The sequence below is a fragment of the Anthonomus grandis genome, chromosome 1, assembly GCF_022605725.1.
Source record: "Anthonomus grandis grandis chromosome 1, icAntGran1.3, whole genome shotgun sequence".
Lineage (NCBI taxonomy): Eukaryota > Metazoa > Arthropoda > Insecta > Coleoptera > Curculionidae > Anthonomus > Anthonomus grandis.
In genome coordinates, this window is record NC_065546.1 from 8,120,991 (window position 1) to 8,142,715 (window position 21,725).

Consider the following 21,725-nt stretch of genomic DNA (forward strand, 5'->3'; position numbering starts at 1 on the left):
CTGAGAAACAAAGACAAATATTAAGTTTTGGTGTTCACTGTTCATCTTTTACAGTTAAAGTTTCAAATATTTTTTGGTATTTTTAGATTTCTCGTTGTTATTACATTGAGATTTGTTGATTAATGATTTAAATTATACGTTTCAACTTTTTTTATGGTACGGGTTTTAGGGTATCGCTGGCTCAAGGTATTACCTTGAGTCGATTTGCACATAAAAAATTAAATCGTAATAAATAAATGGAAAAAAATATTGTTTTTATTTTACACCAAAAAAGTAGTTTATAAGTATTATTATTGATTTTACTAATATAAAAAACCTAGCTGTAGCTAGCTAATAAACATTGGTAGAACATCGGTGGTACGTTCGCCAAAGGCTCTGTTCTATCAGCGTAATTCAGCTTAATAAACCTATACACAATAAGTTATTCATTCCATCATCCCTCCATTATGTACCATCTCAAACAATTTGTAACATTTATTAAGTATTTATTAATATTTATACCATAATATAATATAGAGCTATATAACAAAATAAATTAAGTAATGTTAATAATAACTTTTAGTTCTCTTCATCAGAGCTAAGCAGCATTGTTTTTTCAGTATAGTTAGCGGAAGAAACGCTGGATACTTTGGAATTAATAGTAATGGGAGGCTTGCTCGGATTATCCAGGCTGTTGTACGAACATGGTACAGTTCCTCCACTGGGACTCATTGGATCATCTGGGTCATATTGGGAAAGACGAATTCCTCTCCCGTTTTTACTACCTAGAAATTGATTTTATTGGTTTTTAAGTCAATAAATGTCATTCGAGTAAGAATTATTATAATGATTGAAAAAATTAAACTGTTGGTATACTTACTTTACTTGATAAAAGTTAGAAGTCATTTATTTAATACCGGGTGGCGCATCGAAAACGAAACAGAGCCAATTACGGGCAGTCCATTAACTTTAAAAAAAAACGCTCGGACCCGTCGATTTTATTTTCGAGGGGGACACTTAATAATCACAAAATCACTTTCCCACCTACAACCCCCTAAGCGGGGGTGGCACTACCCCTAAAATCTTAAATGGGAAGGGGGATCGAGTGATACCTCATTGGAAAGGTCTTTTAATTCTCTTTACAAGGGTACTTGGTTTGACGCAATTTAAGTAAGTACTTTTTAAAATTTTCGCATTTAAACCTTAAAAGGTAATTTTCAATATTTTTACTTTATCATAGACTACTAAAGGTACTTTTAAGAAAAACAATGCCAGGCAGTAGGACAAAACCATCAAGTATTATGAAATTATGAGACAAAAAATTAAATAGCTCTATCATATTACAGAATATTTTGACCTTAAGTCTAGACATTTAAAAAATAATCGCAAAAATACATTTAAAAAGAATTTGCTTTAGTTCACTATCTCAATCACAGACCACGTTGGTATTAATATTTTTTTACTTTATTATTTATTTACGACAGGTAATAAATGTCATTAGAATAATACGGATGAACTAGAGAACGGGTCAGCAAAAAAATTTTACAAATATTTGTAAAATTTTCTTGTTGACCAAAACTAAAAATTGAATTATTCTCAATTTATTCTAAATGTAGTACGCTGTTAAAACGGTGATTTATAGTGCGGGACTTTGTTTTTTTAGGTAATACCTATTTTTAAAAATAAAAATGGTGCATACAACGGCAGAAAGAGTTGAAATAATTGAATTATTTTTTGGAAATAATCAATGTGCTAATAGAACGGCGGAATTATTTAATGAGCGACATGAAAACAGCAAGGTGCAGCGAAAGTATGTATTGGAGCTTGTTTCCAAATTTCGAGAAACTGGATCAGTGGCGAATCGCAAACGCAATATTGAAAATCCCGTAAGGAATGCAGGTATGGAAGTGGCTGTACTACGGCATATTAATCTAGATCCTACATTAAGTACCCGTCAATTGGAAACTGTCACAGGTATTAGTCGACGTAGTATCCAAAGAACTCTAAAAGCTCATAAGTTTCATCCGTACAAAATACATCTTGTGCAAGAGCTGAATGAAGATGATTTCGATCGGCGATCACAATTTAGTGAAATTATGAGTGAACGAATTATTAATGACCCAAATTTTTTGTTTAATACGTGTTTCTCTGATGAAAGCTCTTTTTTCCTGAATGGCTTGGTCAATCTTCATAACTGCCGGTATTCGTCCGACAATAATCCTAGAGTGTATCGTGAGGTACACACCCAATACCCACAAAAGTTAAATGTCTGGGCTGGTATCTTTGGTGATAATTTAGTTGGTCCATTTTTTTTACCTGGAAATCTGACAGGTGAAATGTACTTAGAGCTATTACAACAGGCAATTGATCCAGCATTGACAGCTATAATTGAAACTCAAAATGACAGATACGATGAGGATAGATTGATGTTTCAGCAGGATGGTGCCCCACCACATTATACGTTATTCGTGCGAGAATATTTGGATCGGACGTTTCCAGGACGATGGATTGGAAGAAGAGGTGCTATTGAATGGCCTCCACGATCGTCGGATTTATCACCTCTAGACTTTTTTCTTTGGGGTCACTTAAAAAGCAAAGTTTATGAGACTGAACCCACTTCGTTAGAAGATTTACAAGGCAGAATTGTAAATGAGTGTCTTCAAATCACGCCTGAAGTATTGCAGAATGTGCGACAACGCTTAGAGCAAAATCTTTTTTATTGTATGGAGAATGGAAATGGCCATTTTGAACATTTATTATAAGCTAACACTTAAGCAAATTCTTTTTAAATCTATTTTTGCGATAATTTTTTGAATGTCTAGTCAAAATATTCTGTAATATGATAGAGCTATCTCATTTTTTGTCTCATAATTTAATAATACTTGATGGTTTTGTCCTACTGCCTGGCATTGTTTTTCTTAAAAGTACCTTTAGTAGTCTATGATAAAGTAAAAATATTGAAAATTACCTTTTAAGGTTCAAATGCGAAAATTTTAAAAAGTATTTACTTAAATTGCGTCAAACCAAGTACCCTTGTAAAGAGAATTAAAAGACCTTTCCAATGAGGTATCACTAGACCTCCCCTTCCCATTTAAGATTCTAGGAGTAGTGCGACCCCCGCTTATGGGGTTGTAGGTGGGAAAGTGATTTTGTGATTATTAAGTGTCCCCCTCGAAAATAAAATCGACGGGTCCGAGCATTTTTTTAAAAAGTTAATGGACTGCCCGTAATTGGCTCTGTTTCGTTTTCGATGCGCCACCCGGTATATTGCATTGTAGTAAATTTTTCATTACAGAATTAACCTACTCGGGATACTAATGAATCCATATACCTATAAACTCAATACACTTTATCTCACCGTGGAAAACTTGCCAATGCGTATGAGTGATATTGTGATAACCTATTGGCTGGTCATACCTATCATATCTCATGCAAAAGCAAAGATTTTATCGATCTTTCAAAACCTCCCTAATGTTGTATAATGCCTATGTTGGCTTCAAATTTCTCGAAATGCTAACAGTATTGAGTTTATATGAATATGAATAGATTAAACCTAGAAAACAAGTCTCAAAATCTACAGTCTCAACGCCATATTTTAAATTTTCAATTTTATTTACAGTGAAAATGTTGTGATATAAAAGTGAATAATCGACCCATTGCTTTTGTCCAACTGTAGTGTTTCATGCGCTACAAAAGTAAAAACTGGAAAATATGTCTTTATACGGAGAGATTTTTGCCTAGAAATAATAAAATTACAAAATAATAGAGAATCCGCCAAGTAAAAAATAAAAGAAGTCAATTTATCCAACAATTTCGGTTGTTGCAACTGTAATCTTAATTTTTTCTTAACTTACACGGATCCAAGAACCAACCATTGTTCAATTAATAACTAGTTATAAAACTAAAAAGGATCATTATTTCAATACACTATTTATAGAAGAACGTTTTTCAGGATTTTATTCCAAAGATGCAATACTAACGAGATTTGATTTGTGGGTTCCCAACTAGCAATTTTAGTTATGGCTACAACATTGTTTGACTATATTACTTTATTCAAGTAATAAATCAAGATAAAAATATCTTATAAGTTTAAATAACTGCCAAGTAAAAAATAGTAGTAAGAAATACGTAATATTAACTTAATACTTGACTATATAGTAATTATTACTTTGTGGTAACACTGATGGTAGCTGATACCGCTTAGCGACCTGACCTAATTACCTTTACAACGTCGTTACTATAAAGTAGAAAATATTGGTCGGTGGGACGATTAAATGGGAACTTTTAAGTAAGCGCGATTACAAAGTTAAATTTCAAGTTCTTGCGACTACATAGAAACATCAATATATTACCACGCAGTAATACACTTTGACGTAATATTATCGATAACAAGACCGAAATAGTTACCCTTATTTCTTCTTTAAAGTAATATTTACCACCTTGGCTATTAAAGCAAATTACCTTTAAGTAATATTTCTACTATGCAGTAAAATATACTTTATAGTAGCATTTTTTTGAAATAATTTACTTATTCCTAAGTCATTTTACTTTGAAGTAACAAAAGAAACTTCTTGGTAACTCTAACAACAATTCGCCATATTTTTTTAAATTATTTGACTCTATTTTGTGAAAAGGTATTGCACGATTTTATGAATTTGCTAAAATCGGAATACTTTTACATTTTATGCAATTTTTATGAAATTATAAACTTCTTATATTCATAGGAGTAAAGAGGAGTAAAAAAAAATATCTACCTTCTTTAAAAAATTAAATTTAAATATTTAGACTTGGTATATTTTTTTGTTTAAAGTCATTATTTTAATGAGGCGTTCTTTATTTTCGTCCTATATTGCCTGTTTAACAGTAAAATTTGCTTCGTTTACATTTTTCCACTCCTGTAAGCCATAATATCAGCTATATTAAATACAATATGAAGTAGATTAACCCCGATACAACGCCATCACTTAGAATAAAGACGGACATATAAAATTATTTGTGTTGACAAAGAAAGAGAATCAAAATGTTTGCATAATATTGTCTCAGTAACTTCTTAGTAACTAGCACTGCACAATTACTACTTTATGACATCTCGAAAACCACTATGGGACGTTAAAAAGAATTTCCCGGGACGATAGAATTACGTATTTGCTACAGCAAAATCATTCCCAATTTTGGTAAAAAAGTGGTAACAGAACGGTGCCTAAACGGTTCCCGCGACTTTAAAGTATTCTTTATAGTCGCGATTACGTACAGTAGTGGCAGAAAGTAGAGCAACTTCTTTATTTTAAACACATCTATTTAATTTAGTAAGAAAATACAATCATATTGGAAATATAATACCAATAAGATCTAAGCATTATAAATCTATCAACAACTTAACTTAATATTCTTTGTTTATATTTTTTATGTACAAAAATTAATTCTGGGGCGGAAAAAAGTAGAGCAACTTTTTAAGAATTGATGGATCATCTTTGGATCATTCTCCTGCTGAAAAATGTGCCTAAGGGGCATTTTCTCGTCTGCATATGGAACCATTTCATTTTCCAGAATATCTTTGTACATAAATCTATCCATTATCCCATCAATTTTATGAAGTGGCCCCATTCCGAAACCGGAAAAGCAGCCCCACACCATAACTGATCCACCACCATGTTTTACTGTTAGACAAGTGTATCTGGGATTTAACCTTTGGTTTGCAGGACGTCGAACATATGCTATTCCATCACTTTGAAACAAATTAAACTTTGATTCGTCGCTGAATATTATCTTTTTCCAGTCATTAATTGTCCAGTGCAAATGAGATCGAGCAAAAAGAAGACGGGATCGTCTGTTTTTTGCAGATAATAAGGGCTTTTTTGCTGGACGTCTTGCAAATAATTTGGCCTCGCATAATCTACTTCTTATTGTCCTTGAAGATACCTGAACGCCTAATTCTTCTGATAAACGCTGCTTTATTTTACTTGAACCCAAAAATGGATCACTCTAAGATATTTTCAAAATTTGTTTATCTTGATATTTATCGGTTTTTCTTGGTCTTCCTGTTTTTTTTCTAGGTAAAACATGTCCATGCTTCACATAACGTGAAATTATTCGCGATACTATAAATTTATTCAAACTAAACCTTCTTCCAATATTGATTCGTTTTTCACCATTTTTGTGACTTTTGTCTATAATTCGTGTTTTTAAATCAACGGATAAAGGCCGTCCTCTAGGCATTGTAAACTAACTTTGCTTTTAATGCAACCGGTAAACAGCTGGAATTAAACTAATATTATTCGATTTGTAAGTTCTAAGAAAAATGTTGCTCTACTTTTTGCCAGGTACACAAATTCTTATCAGTTTAAAAATAAACAGAAATATTTAGAAGGTCAATTCTTATCTGATTTAAGACTACCTACTTGACCAAAAGTATTGTGGATAAATATCATTGTTATTCCTTTGTTAGTTGTCAAGAAATTTTATTTTTTTAAAAGTTGCTCTACTTTCTGCCACTACTGTAGCTGTTGCCAAAAATGCTAGTTGGGTTTAATATTCAAATAAAATCTTTTCCCACCTTATCATTTCCTATCTATCAACAAAGAAACTGTTACATTATAAACTAAAATGTTTTATGATAGGGACCGAAAATGTGGAAAGAAATTAAATGTTAAATTTCAATCACGTCATAAACTAGTATTTCTTCTGAAACAGAATAAAACGTTTCTTTAAATTAGATTTACTTTTCTGTATCTTAATGCAAATTTTTACATACAAATTTTTTAAATTATACAAAATATATTAGAATTACAAGAAAATATAACGAACATTAATAAGTTATATTAGAAACTATAATAACCAAAAATAAAAATGTACAAAAAAAAAGACACCAAGCCGTTTATTAAAAAATAAAAAGGTACATAATAAAATAAAACATGGTAGGATTTCTAAAAATAAAATACTAATAACGTAATACTATATACAAACTATGAACAAAACGAATCAAGACATGTAGGACCCTATATAATTTGATAATTCAAAAAGTGGTGCATGCGCATGCCTTATAACGAAAGTCACAGGCTAGCAAAATTACATATAAAATAACTATATACTAATAAATATTTATTATAATTATTACGTCAGAAAAATATAAATAAAATGGTCAACAAATTCGCTTATCTTCTGTTACGTCAATAATTTCCGTTGTCCAAATAATGCATTTTTTAGTTAATTTTTGTAATAATGTTTGAAGGGTCTTACATCTTTCCTGCTTAATAAGCTAGAACAATTTAGTTTCTAGCACAAACTAATAATCATATCACTTTAATGTAATGGAGATCTGCAAGCTAATTGCTCTCAGCCACTATTTGAAACAATGGGAACTCTCCAGTTTTAGTATGACAAAGTTATTAAATTAATAGCGCCTCTATTCTAACATAAAGGTAGAGAGGTGCGTTCTGTAAATACTTAAAATTAATTATCATCCCCATAGAGCAACATATTACTATCTCACACCCCTTACAGGCACTTATTTTACCACAAATGCCAATATTAGTTACTAAAAATGTATATGTATTACGAATATTTTAATTTTTAAAGCTTAATAACCCTCTTTTAATTCTTGCAGTGGTAAAATTTACTCTTTAAAACTCACATTGCTTGATTGAAAAAATACAATATAAATATGTCTCTTACTTTCTAATAATCTTTTAGTCTGATGCAACAATATTTACAAATGTACAAAGAAAGCTGCTAAGTACATACGTGCCTGATATCTTTTGATATTTAAATGTTTGTAAATTGTGATAAAATAGATATTGGAAAAGACCCAGCTTTTACCCATCCATTCCATAGGGCCATATTGGAATTTTTTATACAATAAATCCACAACAGGAAATATGCAATGCAACCTTTATAAAAACAAAATAAACATTTTAAATTAATTAATTTTAACATTTTAAACAAAATAAAAATCAGTCTACTTTTGACTACCTACATTAACGTCAAAATGCCTAAGTACAGCCGACTTTCCAAATACTCTCTCTGTACATGTAATGTAAATGGACCAAATAATGTAATAGTAAAAATGGGTCTTAGTAGCTGATGGGTGGAAATGTGAATAAGTGAAAGCATAATATAAGAGCATTTAGCGTTCATGAACAATAAATTACAACGCAAAATGCAAACAGATTTTCTCTTATATTTTCTAAAACTTATTTGAGTATAAAGCCCTGATGATTCTAGCATAATAAACGACATCCATGCAGGGCATGCGCCAGCCGGCTCACAGTCGCTCGTACGGTTGGTGTGACATCACATCTGCAAAAAGCGATTATCATGCAATACTATAATAGCTCCTTTGCTCTCATAGAAGTTTTCAACTAGTTAGAGCCAATTAAATATGTTTGAAAGAAAATATTAACATCTAATATTGGCACTAACTAGTTTTTTAGTGCTAAGAGAACTAGGCTGCTTCAATAGTTTTATGAAGCAGCGTCTAGAGAGTAAACATATGTAATTAATGAAAACCTTAGAACATTGAATACACTAGAATAAACATTGGCTGTTTTGGGTTGAGCCCGCATGGAAACGGAACAGAAGGGATATTTTGTTGATAAATATGCTTAGTATTTCACGTTGCCAGTGATTACTCAATTTTAATAAAAGCGAAAAAAAATAGAATTAATGATTGCAAATAGCATTATTTATTATAAGGCAGGAGAAGGATTAAAATATATTTAATAATATTTAATAACCAATACTAGTTTGTACTATATGTATACTAATAATAATTAATATTTGTAATTCAGCTTCTTCTTGAGTGATTTTAGTCCGTTTTTTGTTAATAATAAAATTATAAACTTTCTTTTTGCTAAAAAATGTTAAAGAAGTGTTAAGTGTGTCACATATATTGGGGAAAAAGAAATTCAAATTCTTTCTCTAATAGGTAAGCTAGCTGTCATCTTTACAGTTTATAATATCAAAAACTTTAAACATTGACAGACTAGAATTAGTAAACAACTTTGGAGTTCAACATGTGCTCAGGGGCAAGGAGGGTGTTTTGTTTACACAAATATTCGTTGGTTCAAAAGAGGAAATTTTCAGCTATATATTAACACATATGATAATCATAGAAATAAACCTAAATAAAAACTTATTAAGTCAAGTCAAAGTCAAAATATACTTTATTGACTAAGGTTACAAACTTGTGCAAAAAGCTTCCTAATCCTAGAATGTATAATACTAGTAGTTATTTGGTCATACAGGATACAGGATAAAAACAGGATACAGAATCGATTTTGATTGTACATATTTTATATAATCAAAAAAAAACTAAAAAAGAAGAAAAGAAATATCATTTATCATTATCATTCTTCAGTTATTCAGCTTAGCATTATATTATCATCTTTCAGTTCACGCGTCAACTTCTGTAATTCTGGAACTGACTTCAAATTTAAATATTGCGCAATAGATCAGGTTTAAATTTCCCGGCAATAGAGCTGTCAATAGAATTTCTGTCTGACCCTTAGGCAACACGCACTTCTCTATATCTGTATTCTGTGAATAGAACACTGAACCGACGATAAAACGTTGCGCTCTCTGAATACCGAGGAGTAGTACTGACCGAAAACGAGAATGAGTTTGTGACTTCATAGCAGCGGGAAATTTAAAACTTGATTATGGCACCAAATTTGAATTTTGTTCTAGTACTCCGAGCGCGTTAAATTAAACTAATTTTCGTAAATAGAAACTTGATGTGCGACTTCATTAGGTTTTACTCAACACTAGGTTTCAGTCATCTTTGCTTTTGACATGTAATTAAAAATCCTCTTAATTCAGGGTAGATGGTTTATTTAAATTGTCTAAAGGGGTATTATAGATGGGTCATTATTCTTTTACACTTTTTTTGTTATGCTGAATCAAAGTCAATCCTTTCCTTCACCTCTTCTTTTCCGTGCAAGTTCTTCCTGAGACTGTTAAAATTAATGATTAAACTCAGACTATACAGAAAAACCACCACATGAAATACATGTTCATGAGGTTCAACGAGGGAAAGTCGACATAGCAACAAGAACTAACATAAAACAAGGATAATAAAAACAAATCTGATCCACAGATATATAATGAATTTTAAATATTAAAATGAGTCGTTAAAATACTCTTCAATGCTGTAGTAAGCTTTTGGTAAAATTAATTTCTTTAGTTCCCTCCTAAAATTTTTAAGGTCTGTACCAGTCCTAATCGAAAAAGGAACATGATTAAATATTTTACGACTAATAAATATAAGAAAGTTTCTCGTAAGTGAAGAGGTGGGTATTGGAAGAGATCAGTTGTTTACTTGACGAGTATTATGACTGATGCAGGATGGTGGACTAACGGACTTATGTATGAGTGTAGCAGTTTCCAATATAACGAGTGAGAAAACTGTTAAAATTCTTTCAGCTACAAAAAGAGGTTTACAAGAGACTCTCAGACCAACACCACAGAGATACCTTAATAATTTTTTCCGAATAGTAAAAATGATGTTAAGGAGTCCCTTGGAGCACAAACCCCAAAATGGCAACCCATAACGGATATGAGAGTCTATTAAGGCGAAATAAACTGAACGAGCAAAAAACCCTCCCAACTGATGCCTGGCAACCCTGACTGCAAAACTATCAGAAGAAAGTTTAGCAGCGAGGCCCAAAACATGGTTGTCAAACCTTAAAATTTCATCAACAAAGAGGCCGAGAAATCGACAATAATCCCCACCATGTAGTAGGCTCTGCTCATCAAACAAAAAACCCTCCACATTACACTTAAAGCCCAGAATAAAAGTCTTATCAACAGTTTTATTAGATAATATTATTTTAAGTGCGACTTCGGCGACATATCTTTGAACAATAAAACATTCACATTCAGGTATTGCAAAGTTTTTGGGCCTGTACATTGGTGATTCCTTAAAATTTGAAAACCACATAATTCGGTTGAACAGAAAACTCTCTTCTGGTTACTATGCTCTTCGAATGATATCATTCAACCTGAGATTGGCAGTGGCCCGTATGGCTTATTTCTCTCTAATCAGATCACATCTTCGTTATAATATTCCATTCTCGAGGTCTTGTTCAGAATACTTGTTTCAGTCAGTATTCTTATTACAAAAACGGGCACTGCGTGCGATGTGCTAACATTCGATAATCGTGTAGACCAGTGTTCCTTAATTACTCTGTCGTAACATTATATTGCGTTTTAATTCTGGAGCCTTGTTCATAAAAAGTTCAGAGAGAAACTGTATTTTACTCAGCCATATAATACAAGACAGATTTTTTTGCTATCTTTACCTATACCGAGGTGTGAAAAAGTCCATAATTTAGAACGGAAAAAAACTATTTAATCATCTTCCCCTCTCATTAAGAAAACAACACTGTGCGAGGAAATTTCGAAAAACATTAAAGAAACTATTATTAACGAAATCATATTATTCCTTGCAGGAATATTTTAACGACCCTCTCATTTAGTTAATGGGTTTGAATGCATGTATGATGTTTTTTTTCTACAAATGTTTTTTATGTCATTTGATTAAAACTTCTCTACGTCCTACATTGGTTTAAATTAAGTTTAGCCTTAATAAAAGAATAATAAATGTGGTTTGCGTATTGACTAACTTAGAAATTAAGATAGATTAGAAATAAAGGATTAAGAGATAAGGCTTTGTACACAACATTATTTTGTTAGTTACAAATAAAGCTACTTTTTGGCTTTGACTTTGATCATTACCTTTACTCTAAAGAAGTACGTTAAAAACTCGCATAAAGAGTTTATAAATGGTAATATTACTTATAATTTAAATCATAATATATTATTACTAAATATTTATAATGTAAATATTTTTTGGCGACTTCACTGGTACAGATTTCTCGTGTTGGTCGAATCAACAATGCGATCGAGCGCCGTTGCGATGTTGTTGCCTTTTTCGTTTAACTTTATATTGTCTTCTTCATGAAGTATCGTATCATATTTGATTAACAAAATGCTTCATAAGAGGAACAGCAGTATTATTTTGTGCCTGTTAAAATAAGTGACAAATTTTTATGATATTATAAAGTGTTTTTTATGCCATTTCTACATAAGCATTTGGCATCATTGTATCAGAGATGTTGCAAGCAAAGAAACTGCTCGTAGCTCCACGGCAATGCTAATTCTAGTCTTTCAATGTTCTAAGATTATAAAAGACAAAATATTTGGGAAATATCTATTGGGTATTGGTTACCAAAATTAACTTTTCAGCTTCAATTTTCCTACGAAAATATTAATATAATTATGCATTTAAATAACAATTAATAAGTATTGCATATCAGGTATTCTACGTAGCTTGTTTTCTTCATTACCGTTTTTATTAAGAATATTTTTCTCTTGTATTTAACTCAAATACCTCGCAGATGGTTTGAAGTTAGGCTTATTCTAAGTATCCAATGTTCTAAGATTAAAATTCAAAAAAACTATATTAAATATTTAAATTTGCATAGAAATATTATCATTGAAATGAAAGAGATCTATTAAGGATAAATATAGTATGATGTGTACTAATTGAAATTTACGTGAAATTTTAAATTTAAGCCAAAATGAAATGTTAATGTTATATGAAATATTAATTAAATATTACATAAAAAGATATTCTAAAGATAAAACAAACTTAACTATTTTCAAGATCCGATTTCATGAAATGAATGCACTGACTGGAAATCAAAAAAGGTAAAAATTTTTTTTAGTTAAACAGGGTGGTAGGGAGAGGTTTATTTAAATGAAAAATCTAAATCTTGTATCAATTTTGATTTATTTACTAAAGGCCCCATATCTTGCCTTTTTAACATAGATAGTTGCAAAAAGATTAACTTTAATATAGAGGGGTCGGCATCAGACAGGCAACGCTCTCTAAAAACATTAAACGAAGCATGTTTATGGTTCTGACAGTTGTGTCTGTGTCATCAATATAACAGGTGCTCGTCTAATATACAGGGTGTTTCATCAATATTGCGAAAAAATTCAGGGAGTTTCCTTGTTTAAAAATAATTAAAAAAAAGTCCCTATTAACCTATGTCCGCAAATGCTTAATTTCTTCGAAGATACAGGGTGTTAAAGTTTTATTTTGATTTTTTTCTTAATAATTTTGGTAGTTATGCAGATATTTAAACGAAAATTGGCATCTGAGGTTTTTTTAATATGGTTTTACCAATTATTATCAAAATTATTAAGAAAAAACAAAAATAAAAATAAAACTGTAACACCCTGTACCTATGTATAGAAATTAAGCATTTGCGGACATAGGTTAATAAGGACTTTTTTAATTATTTTTAAGCAAGGAAACTTCGCTTAAATTTTTTCGCAATATTAATGAAACACCCTGTATAGACGCGTTTCCAAAATGAATAACGTTACAAGTTCACGCTTCAAGAAAGAGTTTTTGTGTTAATTTCAACAACAATCTCCGAACTTGCTGCTACCACATCATTAGTGTGAAGAACGTACCAGAAATTCTTAAGAACCGGGGCTCAGTGGAGGACGCGCTGTGTGCTGGACGACCAGTATCTGTAACAACTAACGAAAATAGTGAAACAGTGGCGCTGGCGTTAATTGACATTGGCATATTTTTGGAGCACTAGGAGAATTCGCACCTTTTTGTCTGCTGTGGAGGATGTTTTAAACTTTATTGGCCTTGATAAGACTATTGTCTTGGTAGGAGACTTTATTGTGCATTTTAACACAAGGTGATATTCCTATACTCCTTGATCTTTTGGGCTCCTAGGGAAACCGGCTTGGACAATGTTTTTCTCAATTTTACATCCGAGCCACTCTTGGCGAAGAATTGACTCCTATCTCTCTGATCACCGGGGCCAAAAATTGGATTTTGCTTTTTTAAATTACAAAAGAAAATATCTTTGGGGAGAAGGGTATTCCGACCTTGCAATGCAAAATGGCCTGAATAAATTTTATGGTATTGTTGCGAGTATTTCTTGGGATTTTGTAAATCAACAAAAGATTGATAGTGAGGAGAAGTTGCGGATCTTAATGGACCTCCTGGAAAACGCATTTCTGTAATATTTTCTTGACAGAAAATTCAGTGTACGGTCCAACCAGGCAAATACAGTAGGTTGGTTTGATAATAATCTTACGAGGTATGAGAGAGCATTTGAATTTGTTTAATGATATATGTAAGCAATACAATAGAGCGAATGATAGGGTGGAATATAAGTCGTTTAAAAATATCTATTGAGCTACCATATGTAAAGCGAAAAAGGCAGCAAACGATAGAGCAATAAATTTTTCTAGTAACCCTAGTAAATGTATGTGGCAGATTAATAACTCAAATCGGGGGGTTTAAAAGAGGAAAGGAGACAGTAATTATTAATAATATATATCGATATTTTAATATTAATAATTTACTAATTAATATTTATAATTTTTTTTTCTGGGATAGCTCATGACTTGATGGAGGTCCGTCCTCCTACTGTCACCTAATTCCACATTCATATTAGCAAAATGTAAATACTGCATCAAACAAAGTTGAATACCGTGAAGCATCTTATATATAAATGATATATTTGGCCTGAATGTTCAACTTATAAAATCTATAAAAAATCTAATTTATGTTCCTCTCACGAAGTTGTTTAACCAGCGTATTTATGAGTGTGTTTTTCCGACAGTTCTAAAGAGAGCACTTATCACTCCTGTGTTTAAAAATGGAGAAACAACTCTTGTTTCAAATTATAGGCCGATTTCCGTGCTTCCCATAATATCAACAATTTTTGAAAAGATCAAGGCAGGTCAGATAGTTGAACATTTTAAAGCTTTGAGACCCTTCAGTGAACATCAGTTTGGATTTAGGAGGAAAAAAGCACAATCCTTGACCGTTTGGAGGGAGTCAAGAAACTCATTTGAGGCTCTGGAATATTGTTGATTCTCTGTTCTGTGACCTCAACAAGGCCTTTGATTAAAAACGTTTTTTGTTTCAGATACATTTCCCTGAAACACACGGCTTTCACAAAAAAATCGAGTACAAAAAATTTTGAGTTTTCCAAAAAAATACGGGGGAGGGATCGCGAACTTTTTGTTTTTGGGCTTTTGATAAGGAATGCTGACTTTTGGCAAAGTAACAAGATTCCGCTTATTTTTGCCGAAATTGGCACTTTACAAACAAACAAAATGATGACAGCGACAGCTGACAAGTTACGAAGTTACTTCAACCAAACACGTCCAAGCGGACACGATTGGTTATGTGATAAAAAAAACTGTTCAAGGTCAATCAAGGGCTTAACCGCGGTTAAAACCGATAGATCGTTTGGAATCGGTTATGGTCAAATGAAGCAACCTTCAGGCTGAACGGTACGGTCAATCGGCATACCTGAGTCTACTGGAACGACCAGAACGCTCACATGTGTATGTGGACAGGTATTCATGCTGGAGGTCTCGTGGGTCCGTACTTATTTGAGAGGCACGTGACGGGCCAAAGTTATCTGGAAATGCTCGATAATTTACGTGGACAAATGGAAAGCAGTTCAACTTTCGCGAACATCCATCATTTCATGCAGGATGGAGCAATTGAAGAATTTAAAACGATTCTGCCTTTTAAACGAACCTGCCTCTCCGTTGAGAAATGTTGCCGTATATGCATTGATCAACATAAGAATCAATTTAAACACTTACAATAGCACTGTTTCGAATCCCTTTTGTAATTTCTTTTAATACATATATTTTGAGGCTGCATTTTTCTCTTAATACGAACTGGTTGCCTGAGTTATGCCGACCCCTATAGTGTGTCTTCTTTATAATTATAATTGAATAACAAATCTCAAGAATTATCTTAATAAAGGAATATCAAATCTGGTAAAAAATTGACATTTTTTAACTAGAAAACTTCCGTCGTCTTCCATCTTTAATTATTAAAAATTGTAACACCTTCATATTTCTTCAAACATTTAGGACCTATTGCCATATATATTTTTAATATTTTCTCGCAATTACCATTTTTGTAAATTGTAGTGTAATATTAATATTACCAAGGTTATATTGATATTGCCTTCTTAAGGCTTAAGGAAAAATTGTATATATTTACAATTGAATTTATAACTTAGACAAAAAATTCATTCAGATAATAGTCACTAATACTGTATAGTGCTCTCACCATAATAATGCGCATAAGAATATCGAAATTTAAAGTCATATAACTATCTTTATAAAATTGGATGGAAATGGTATTTTATCCCTTTTTATCAATCTTATGAGAAAAGTTCATTGCAATATGTCGCAAAATACTGAACTTTTCTCCACGGTACCGAGAAAAAATTTTATTTTCAAGACCATGTAATTTAAATCCCATAGATTAACTAATCTGCAAAAAGTGAAAAACGAAAACCTTATAATAAATACAAATTTAGTTGTAACTTTGGCATAAGAGTTGAATTTTTGAAAGCTTTTGCTTTATCAAACTGTCTTCAAATCATTTATTTATTTACAGTTTCTTTAAGTTCTGGAATGCAAAAACTAGCCTAACACTTTCGCTAATACAATTATATGAATTATTTAACGATGTTTGGGAAACATGAAAGTTTTCCTGGATGTTTCTTTTCTATTCGCTACTGTATGCAAACTGAATGACACACTACTTTTTTTTTGCATAACATATACGATCAGGTAAAAAACAGAATTCAATATTTTATAGTATTTCATGTTCTGATTTTTAAACAAGTAAACCAAAAACGGAGTAATATAAAAAAAACATTAAAATGACACATTTCAAATGCTTTGCTTCGATAGTAATTTTAGTATAATTTGAGTGTAATGGGGCAATTATCAATTAGTTTGAGATAACTATTAAAAAACTATAAGTAAAAATACTAGCAGCATTAAAATGGTATAAAACAATAACGATTATATCTGAGATACTCTATTAGCTATACAAAAACATTTATAATTAATATGCAAACACTATACATACAGAGATACGTGCAAAATAGTATTGAAATAGAGATAAACTCACCCGAGCTATACTGCGTATATTGCTGGTATTGTGGATGAAAATTATGAATGGCGTCTGTCATAATATCTTTTGGATTCATGGTTTCCTACAAAAAAATTATGAACTGATAAACGTTAACCAGTGCTAAGAGTTCGTCACACTTCGTTACACACTATACCCACTGTCTCATAAGACAAAGAAAGAATGAGGAGTTGTGATTCAGAAATATTTAGTAAAAATTACCTCCTATATGATACTCTTCACATCCTGTATATAAAATAATAAATATTTTTTTACCTTAAGGCTGCTAGAAATGCTTTGCATAGTAACAGAACGTCCCCTGGAATCTGTAACACATCCTTGAACGTATACTCTATGAGGAAAAGCATATCTCAGGGCAACAGCTGCGCAGAACATCTCAATACAAATCAGGAAATTTTGATAACCGGCGGATACAGTACCAGCTGAGGTCCTGGTACCGCTGCTGTCAATAATTGGCGAAATTATATCGGCTTTTTCAAGAATAGCCAATCCCACACCTAAAGATTTTATAAATTATTAATTACCTCATATGACAATTTAAAATACTGATTTACCTTGCCAAAAAGATAAGAAAATCACAGATTTTACGGTGCAAAATTTAAGTACTGGTTCGAAAGGCGTCAACAGGTCTCTTGTAGCGAAATAAAATAGGAACAACCCATACAAGGCAAGAGAGACAGAAATATTGTAGATAATTGTTATGTAGAGGTAACCACCATCAGGACTAAATAAAATAATTACTGAATGAATATATAGATCTTGTGGTATACGGGTTGATACAGGAAAAAGGGAAAAATAATATATAAATAAATGAAATTTGGTATATCGATGGAATTGTTATAAGAGCATCTCTTGACTTGTTTTACGTCACTTCCAGTTTAACCAGAAGTGACGCAAACTTTCTTATTTTTACTGGGACACTTGGTATATTATTACGTATTTCGATAGTAAATAATATTCTGAAAATAATGATACTGCACTTGCTGCTTTTTGTTTTATACTCATAGAAAAAATTTGTCTCAGTTTTTTGAAAGAATTTTAGTGAAAATATTTTAAATGTTTTCTAATGAAGAAAAAGTTGATATTGCCTTACGTTATATTCCCGTGCATACCTACATTCATTGGACAAAAAGGTGGTCATTTCGAACAATACATATAAAAAGTTTTATATTAGAATAATTTATAAACCTACTACACTCGTCGGCACAAAATTCCGCCACCCTGAAATATTGGCCAAGTTTGATGTTTTATAAATTTTTTATTTTTTATCAGATTCTCAAGATTTTGCCATCAGTTTTTAGATACATTTGTTGTGATTTTTTAAAATCATTTTGTAAAATAGCATTTTTCGATTAGGCTATATTATACAGGAGTAAAACAAACTGTTGTTTTTTCTCGTAATTTCAAAAGACCCTGTAGGAAAATTAAGGTGGATAATTCTGTTTACATACTGATCTTTGATGTATTCTAAACATTTCGATTTTTGATTCATTCCATTATCTCATTTCTGCTGCGAGCTGCAAATTTTTTATTAAACAGAATTATCCACCTTGATTTTCCTACAGGGTCTTTTGAAATTACGATAAAAAACAACAGTTTGTTTTACTCCTGTATAATATAGCCTAATCGAAAAATGCTACTTTACAAAATGATTTTAAAAAATCACAACGAATGTATCTAAAAACTTTGCCATCATTTTTCAATTCAATCGTGAGAATCTGATAAAAAATAAAAAATTTATAAAACATCAAACTTGGCCAATATTTCAGGGTGGCGCAATTTTGTGCCGGAGACTTTAATTCGAACAATGTGTTATCGAAAGAAATAAAGTAAGGGCCAAAAATAATGGTTTGAAAATTTTAAATAGATTACTTGATTAAAAATTAAAACTTTCAACGCATTCATGGCACCCTAATAAAAAAATAATTTTTTCTATGAGTATTAAACAAAAACTAGCAAATGGAGTATTATTATTCTCAGAATAATAATATCTATTAAAATACATAATAATATACCAATTGTCCCATTTAAAGTAAAAAATTTAGTGTCACTTCCTATTAAACCGGAAGTGATGGAAGACAGCAGAATATGTCAAAAGATGCTTTTATAACTATTTAATCGATATATCAAATTTCATTTGTTTATCTTGAAAAGTAAAAAAGTTATCAAGTGTTTGTCCTTTTTTCTGTGTCACCCGGAATATTTACCTCCAATCACCATCATGATAATGTCCAAATACTTGTAGAAAAATAATGATGAAAGCCATAAGAGGTTTCACAAGGCAAAATTGAAGGGTGGCCTGTTTACAGAACCGGAGGAATCCAATTGTGTAAGTTTTTCCTTGAAGACAGCAGGTGCCGAACATACAACTGGATCTTATCGGTTTCCCTCGAATCTCGGACATAATATTACCTTCTCCACCCAGGTATTCGTAACATAGTGATAAGAAATTGTAGATTACAAAAGCTGTGAATAAGATGTCAAAAATTAGAGTGCTTCTTTAAACTAGTGTATACAAATCTGAAATGGTTAAATTTTAAAAAAATTAAAGTAGTTTAATTTTAATGAATTTAATAAACTATAGCATAGTAATGTAACATTTCCAGTATAATCCAGTAAAGTAAATCATAGCAATACTATCGTATTGAACAAGCTCCATTAAAATTTTGTCCAAGGTTGGCATTTTTTTTTTAAATAAAAAGAATGAAATTTTTTAAAACACTTTGAGATATTGTTATAGCTTTTATATAAACCTAATACTTTAATGTGTTTTTGTGGTGATTTTAATTATGATTTTATTTCCAGATGTAAAGAAGCAGTACATATTGTGGACGCATTTAGTTCATAAGGTCTTAAACTAGTAGTTTTACTGAACCTTCTAAAACTCAAGGATCATCCTGTACCTTGATTGATAATATATTTACTAACGCTGCATTGTTTTCCACTAAAACCTTTGAAGTGGCGTTTTCTGATCATTGGGCTCAGATACTGAGTTTTGACTTGGAAAACCCAATCAGTCACGATTTAGGCAAATTTTCTATCAGTTCTAGATCCTTTTCCAATGAAAACATACACTTTTTTAACAACTTGTTGTCCAAAGAACATTGGCTGTCAGTCATTGAGACTCTGGATTTTGAAAGTAAATTTTCTTACTTCTTTGACATGTTCTCCAGTTTATTTAATATGAGCTTTCCTTATGTAAACAAATCGAAGCCATATCACAGAAAGTCTTATCAGTGGATAACACTATTAATAATTAATGAGGGCAAAATAATAATTAATGAGCAGCAGTTGAGACTACTTCATACTCAACTAAAGATAGTTCACGACCATGAGTTACTGACATCCTATAGAAGGAGATTGACGTCAATATTGCTAATACCTTTAATAATTTTTTGTAGAGTCAGTGCAAAAGATGACAGATAATTTTCAGGCACCCATGGGTATAAATGTGCCTTCAACAGTTTATCCCAATCTCTTTTTCTATTCCCTCTCACTGAAGGTGAAACACTTGATATACTTATCTCCCATGTAGAATAGAGCTAAGATTTTTCCAACTTTTAAGAAATCTCTTAAGACCATGTTAGCTGACTGTCCTTTTTACTCATTGACAGAGTTCTTTAACTGTAGATTTATTGAATAAATTTAGTCAAATTTGTTTCCTTTCATATTTTTGTAATTTTATACTATTTTTATTAGCATTGTAGTTTTTTATTGACAAATACACTGTTATAATGTCGATGGAAATAAACGATTTGATTTGATTTCAAACTATATGTTTAGTGTATTCCTCAAGGACCCTGGCTGATCCTCTTGTACTATGCTTTGGAGGTTCTACTTGTCCTGCCAGTCATTCAAGAACATTCCTCATTTTATTCATTAGGTACTAAGTTGGATATTCATTAACAAGATACTATGCTCATGGATGACCACAAAAGTCATAAGAATTTACATTTTATTACTCTATACTCTCTATTAATTTTGTATACCTACCTTCATAGCAATCTCTTACAGTAAAGAAGTAAACATAATAACTTTCTGAGTTAAAAAACAGTAGGCTGATCCAAGAATAGGTCGCATAAATGGGAACTATAAATAGAATTCTAACAATCCAACGCTGCTCTGTTGGGTTTGTGTACCACCTTAAGTGGTGGTAGATCTAAAACAAAAAGTTTATAATTAATAGATGAGTAGAATTACAAATAATAAATATTAAAAACTATAAAATAATGGACTTGGAAATAACTATGATTAGGGATGTTAAATGATGGTCATTTATTGGTCATTTTTGTCATTTATATTTTCTGATTTTCAATATCAGACTAGGTACTTATTATAGCAATAAAAACACACATTTCAAACAAAAAAATATAATACAACGTAAAACAAAACATTAAATTCTCATAATAAAAAATATTTATAAATAAAACAAAGTTGTATTATTAAAAAATAAGATAAATTTGTAAATTCAAACTAAATGCTTATAAAGGTAGGTAATAAAAGTAATAAAACTGGATTTAACTAAAATTCGTAATTTTCTTCTTCTTCAGTCTCATAATTATAGATATCACTGAAGCTAATATCAAGTTCATTTTGAGATTTGGAAAGTATACCTTCCAACTCTTCAATAAGACTAATGCTTTCATCAGTGGTACTACCTTCTTGGTCACTGGTACAGCTTACATGTTCATTTCCGTTATCAAGTAAGGTTTTAGAGGACTCTCACGAGATGTGT

The 21,725-nt window shown here is 31.3% G+C and overlaps 1 protein-coding gene across 4 annotated transcripts in view; it reads right to left on the bottom strand.

Moving 5' to 3' along the window:
• Positions 1–464: 464 nt before the first annotated feature.
• Positions 465–21,725, bottom strand: part of LOC126734492 (transmembrane protein 184B) — a 43,033-nt gene continuing 21,772 nt past the window's right edge. The window contains exons 3-8 of one of the 4 annotated variants that reach the window (XM_050438154.1): positions 20,984–21,149; positions 19,198–19,456; positions 17,545–17,714; positions 17,246–17,487; positions 16,970–17,054; positions 465–764 (exon numbers count right to left, since the gene is read on the bottom strand). In XM_050438154.1, the coding sequence (XP_050294111.1) occupies positions 559–764; positions 16,970–17,054; positions 17,246–17,487; positions 17,545–17,714; positions 19,198–19,456; positions 20,984–21,149 (1,128 nt within the window). In that variant the 3' untranslated portion in view covers positions 465–558. Of the gene's footprint in view, positions 765–6,836; positions 8,275–16,969; positions 17,055–17,245; positions 17,488–17,544; positions 17,715–19,197; positions 19,457–20,983; positions 21,150–21,725 lie in introns of those variants that run through there. The other 3 variants (XM_050438169.1, XM_050438161.1, XM_050438149.1) reach the window with 3 other exon arrangements.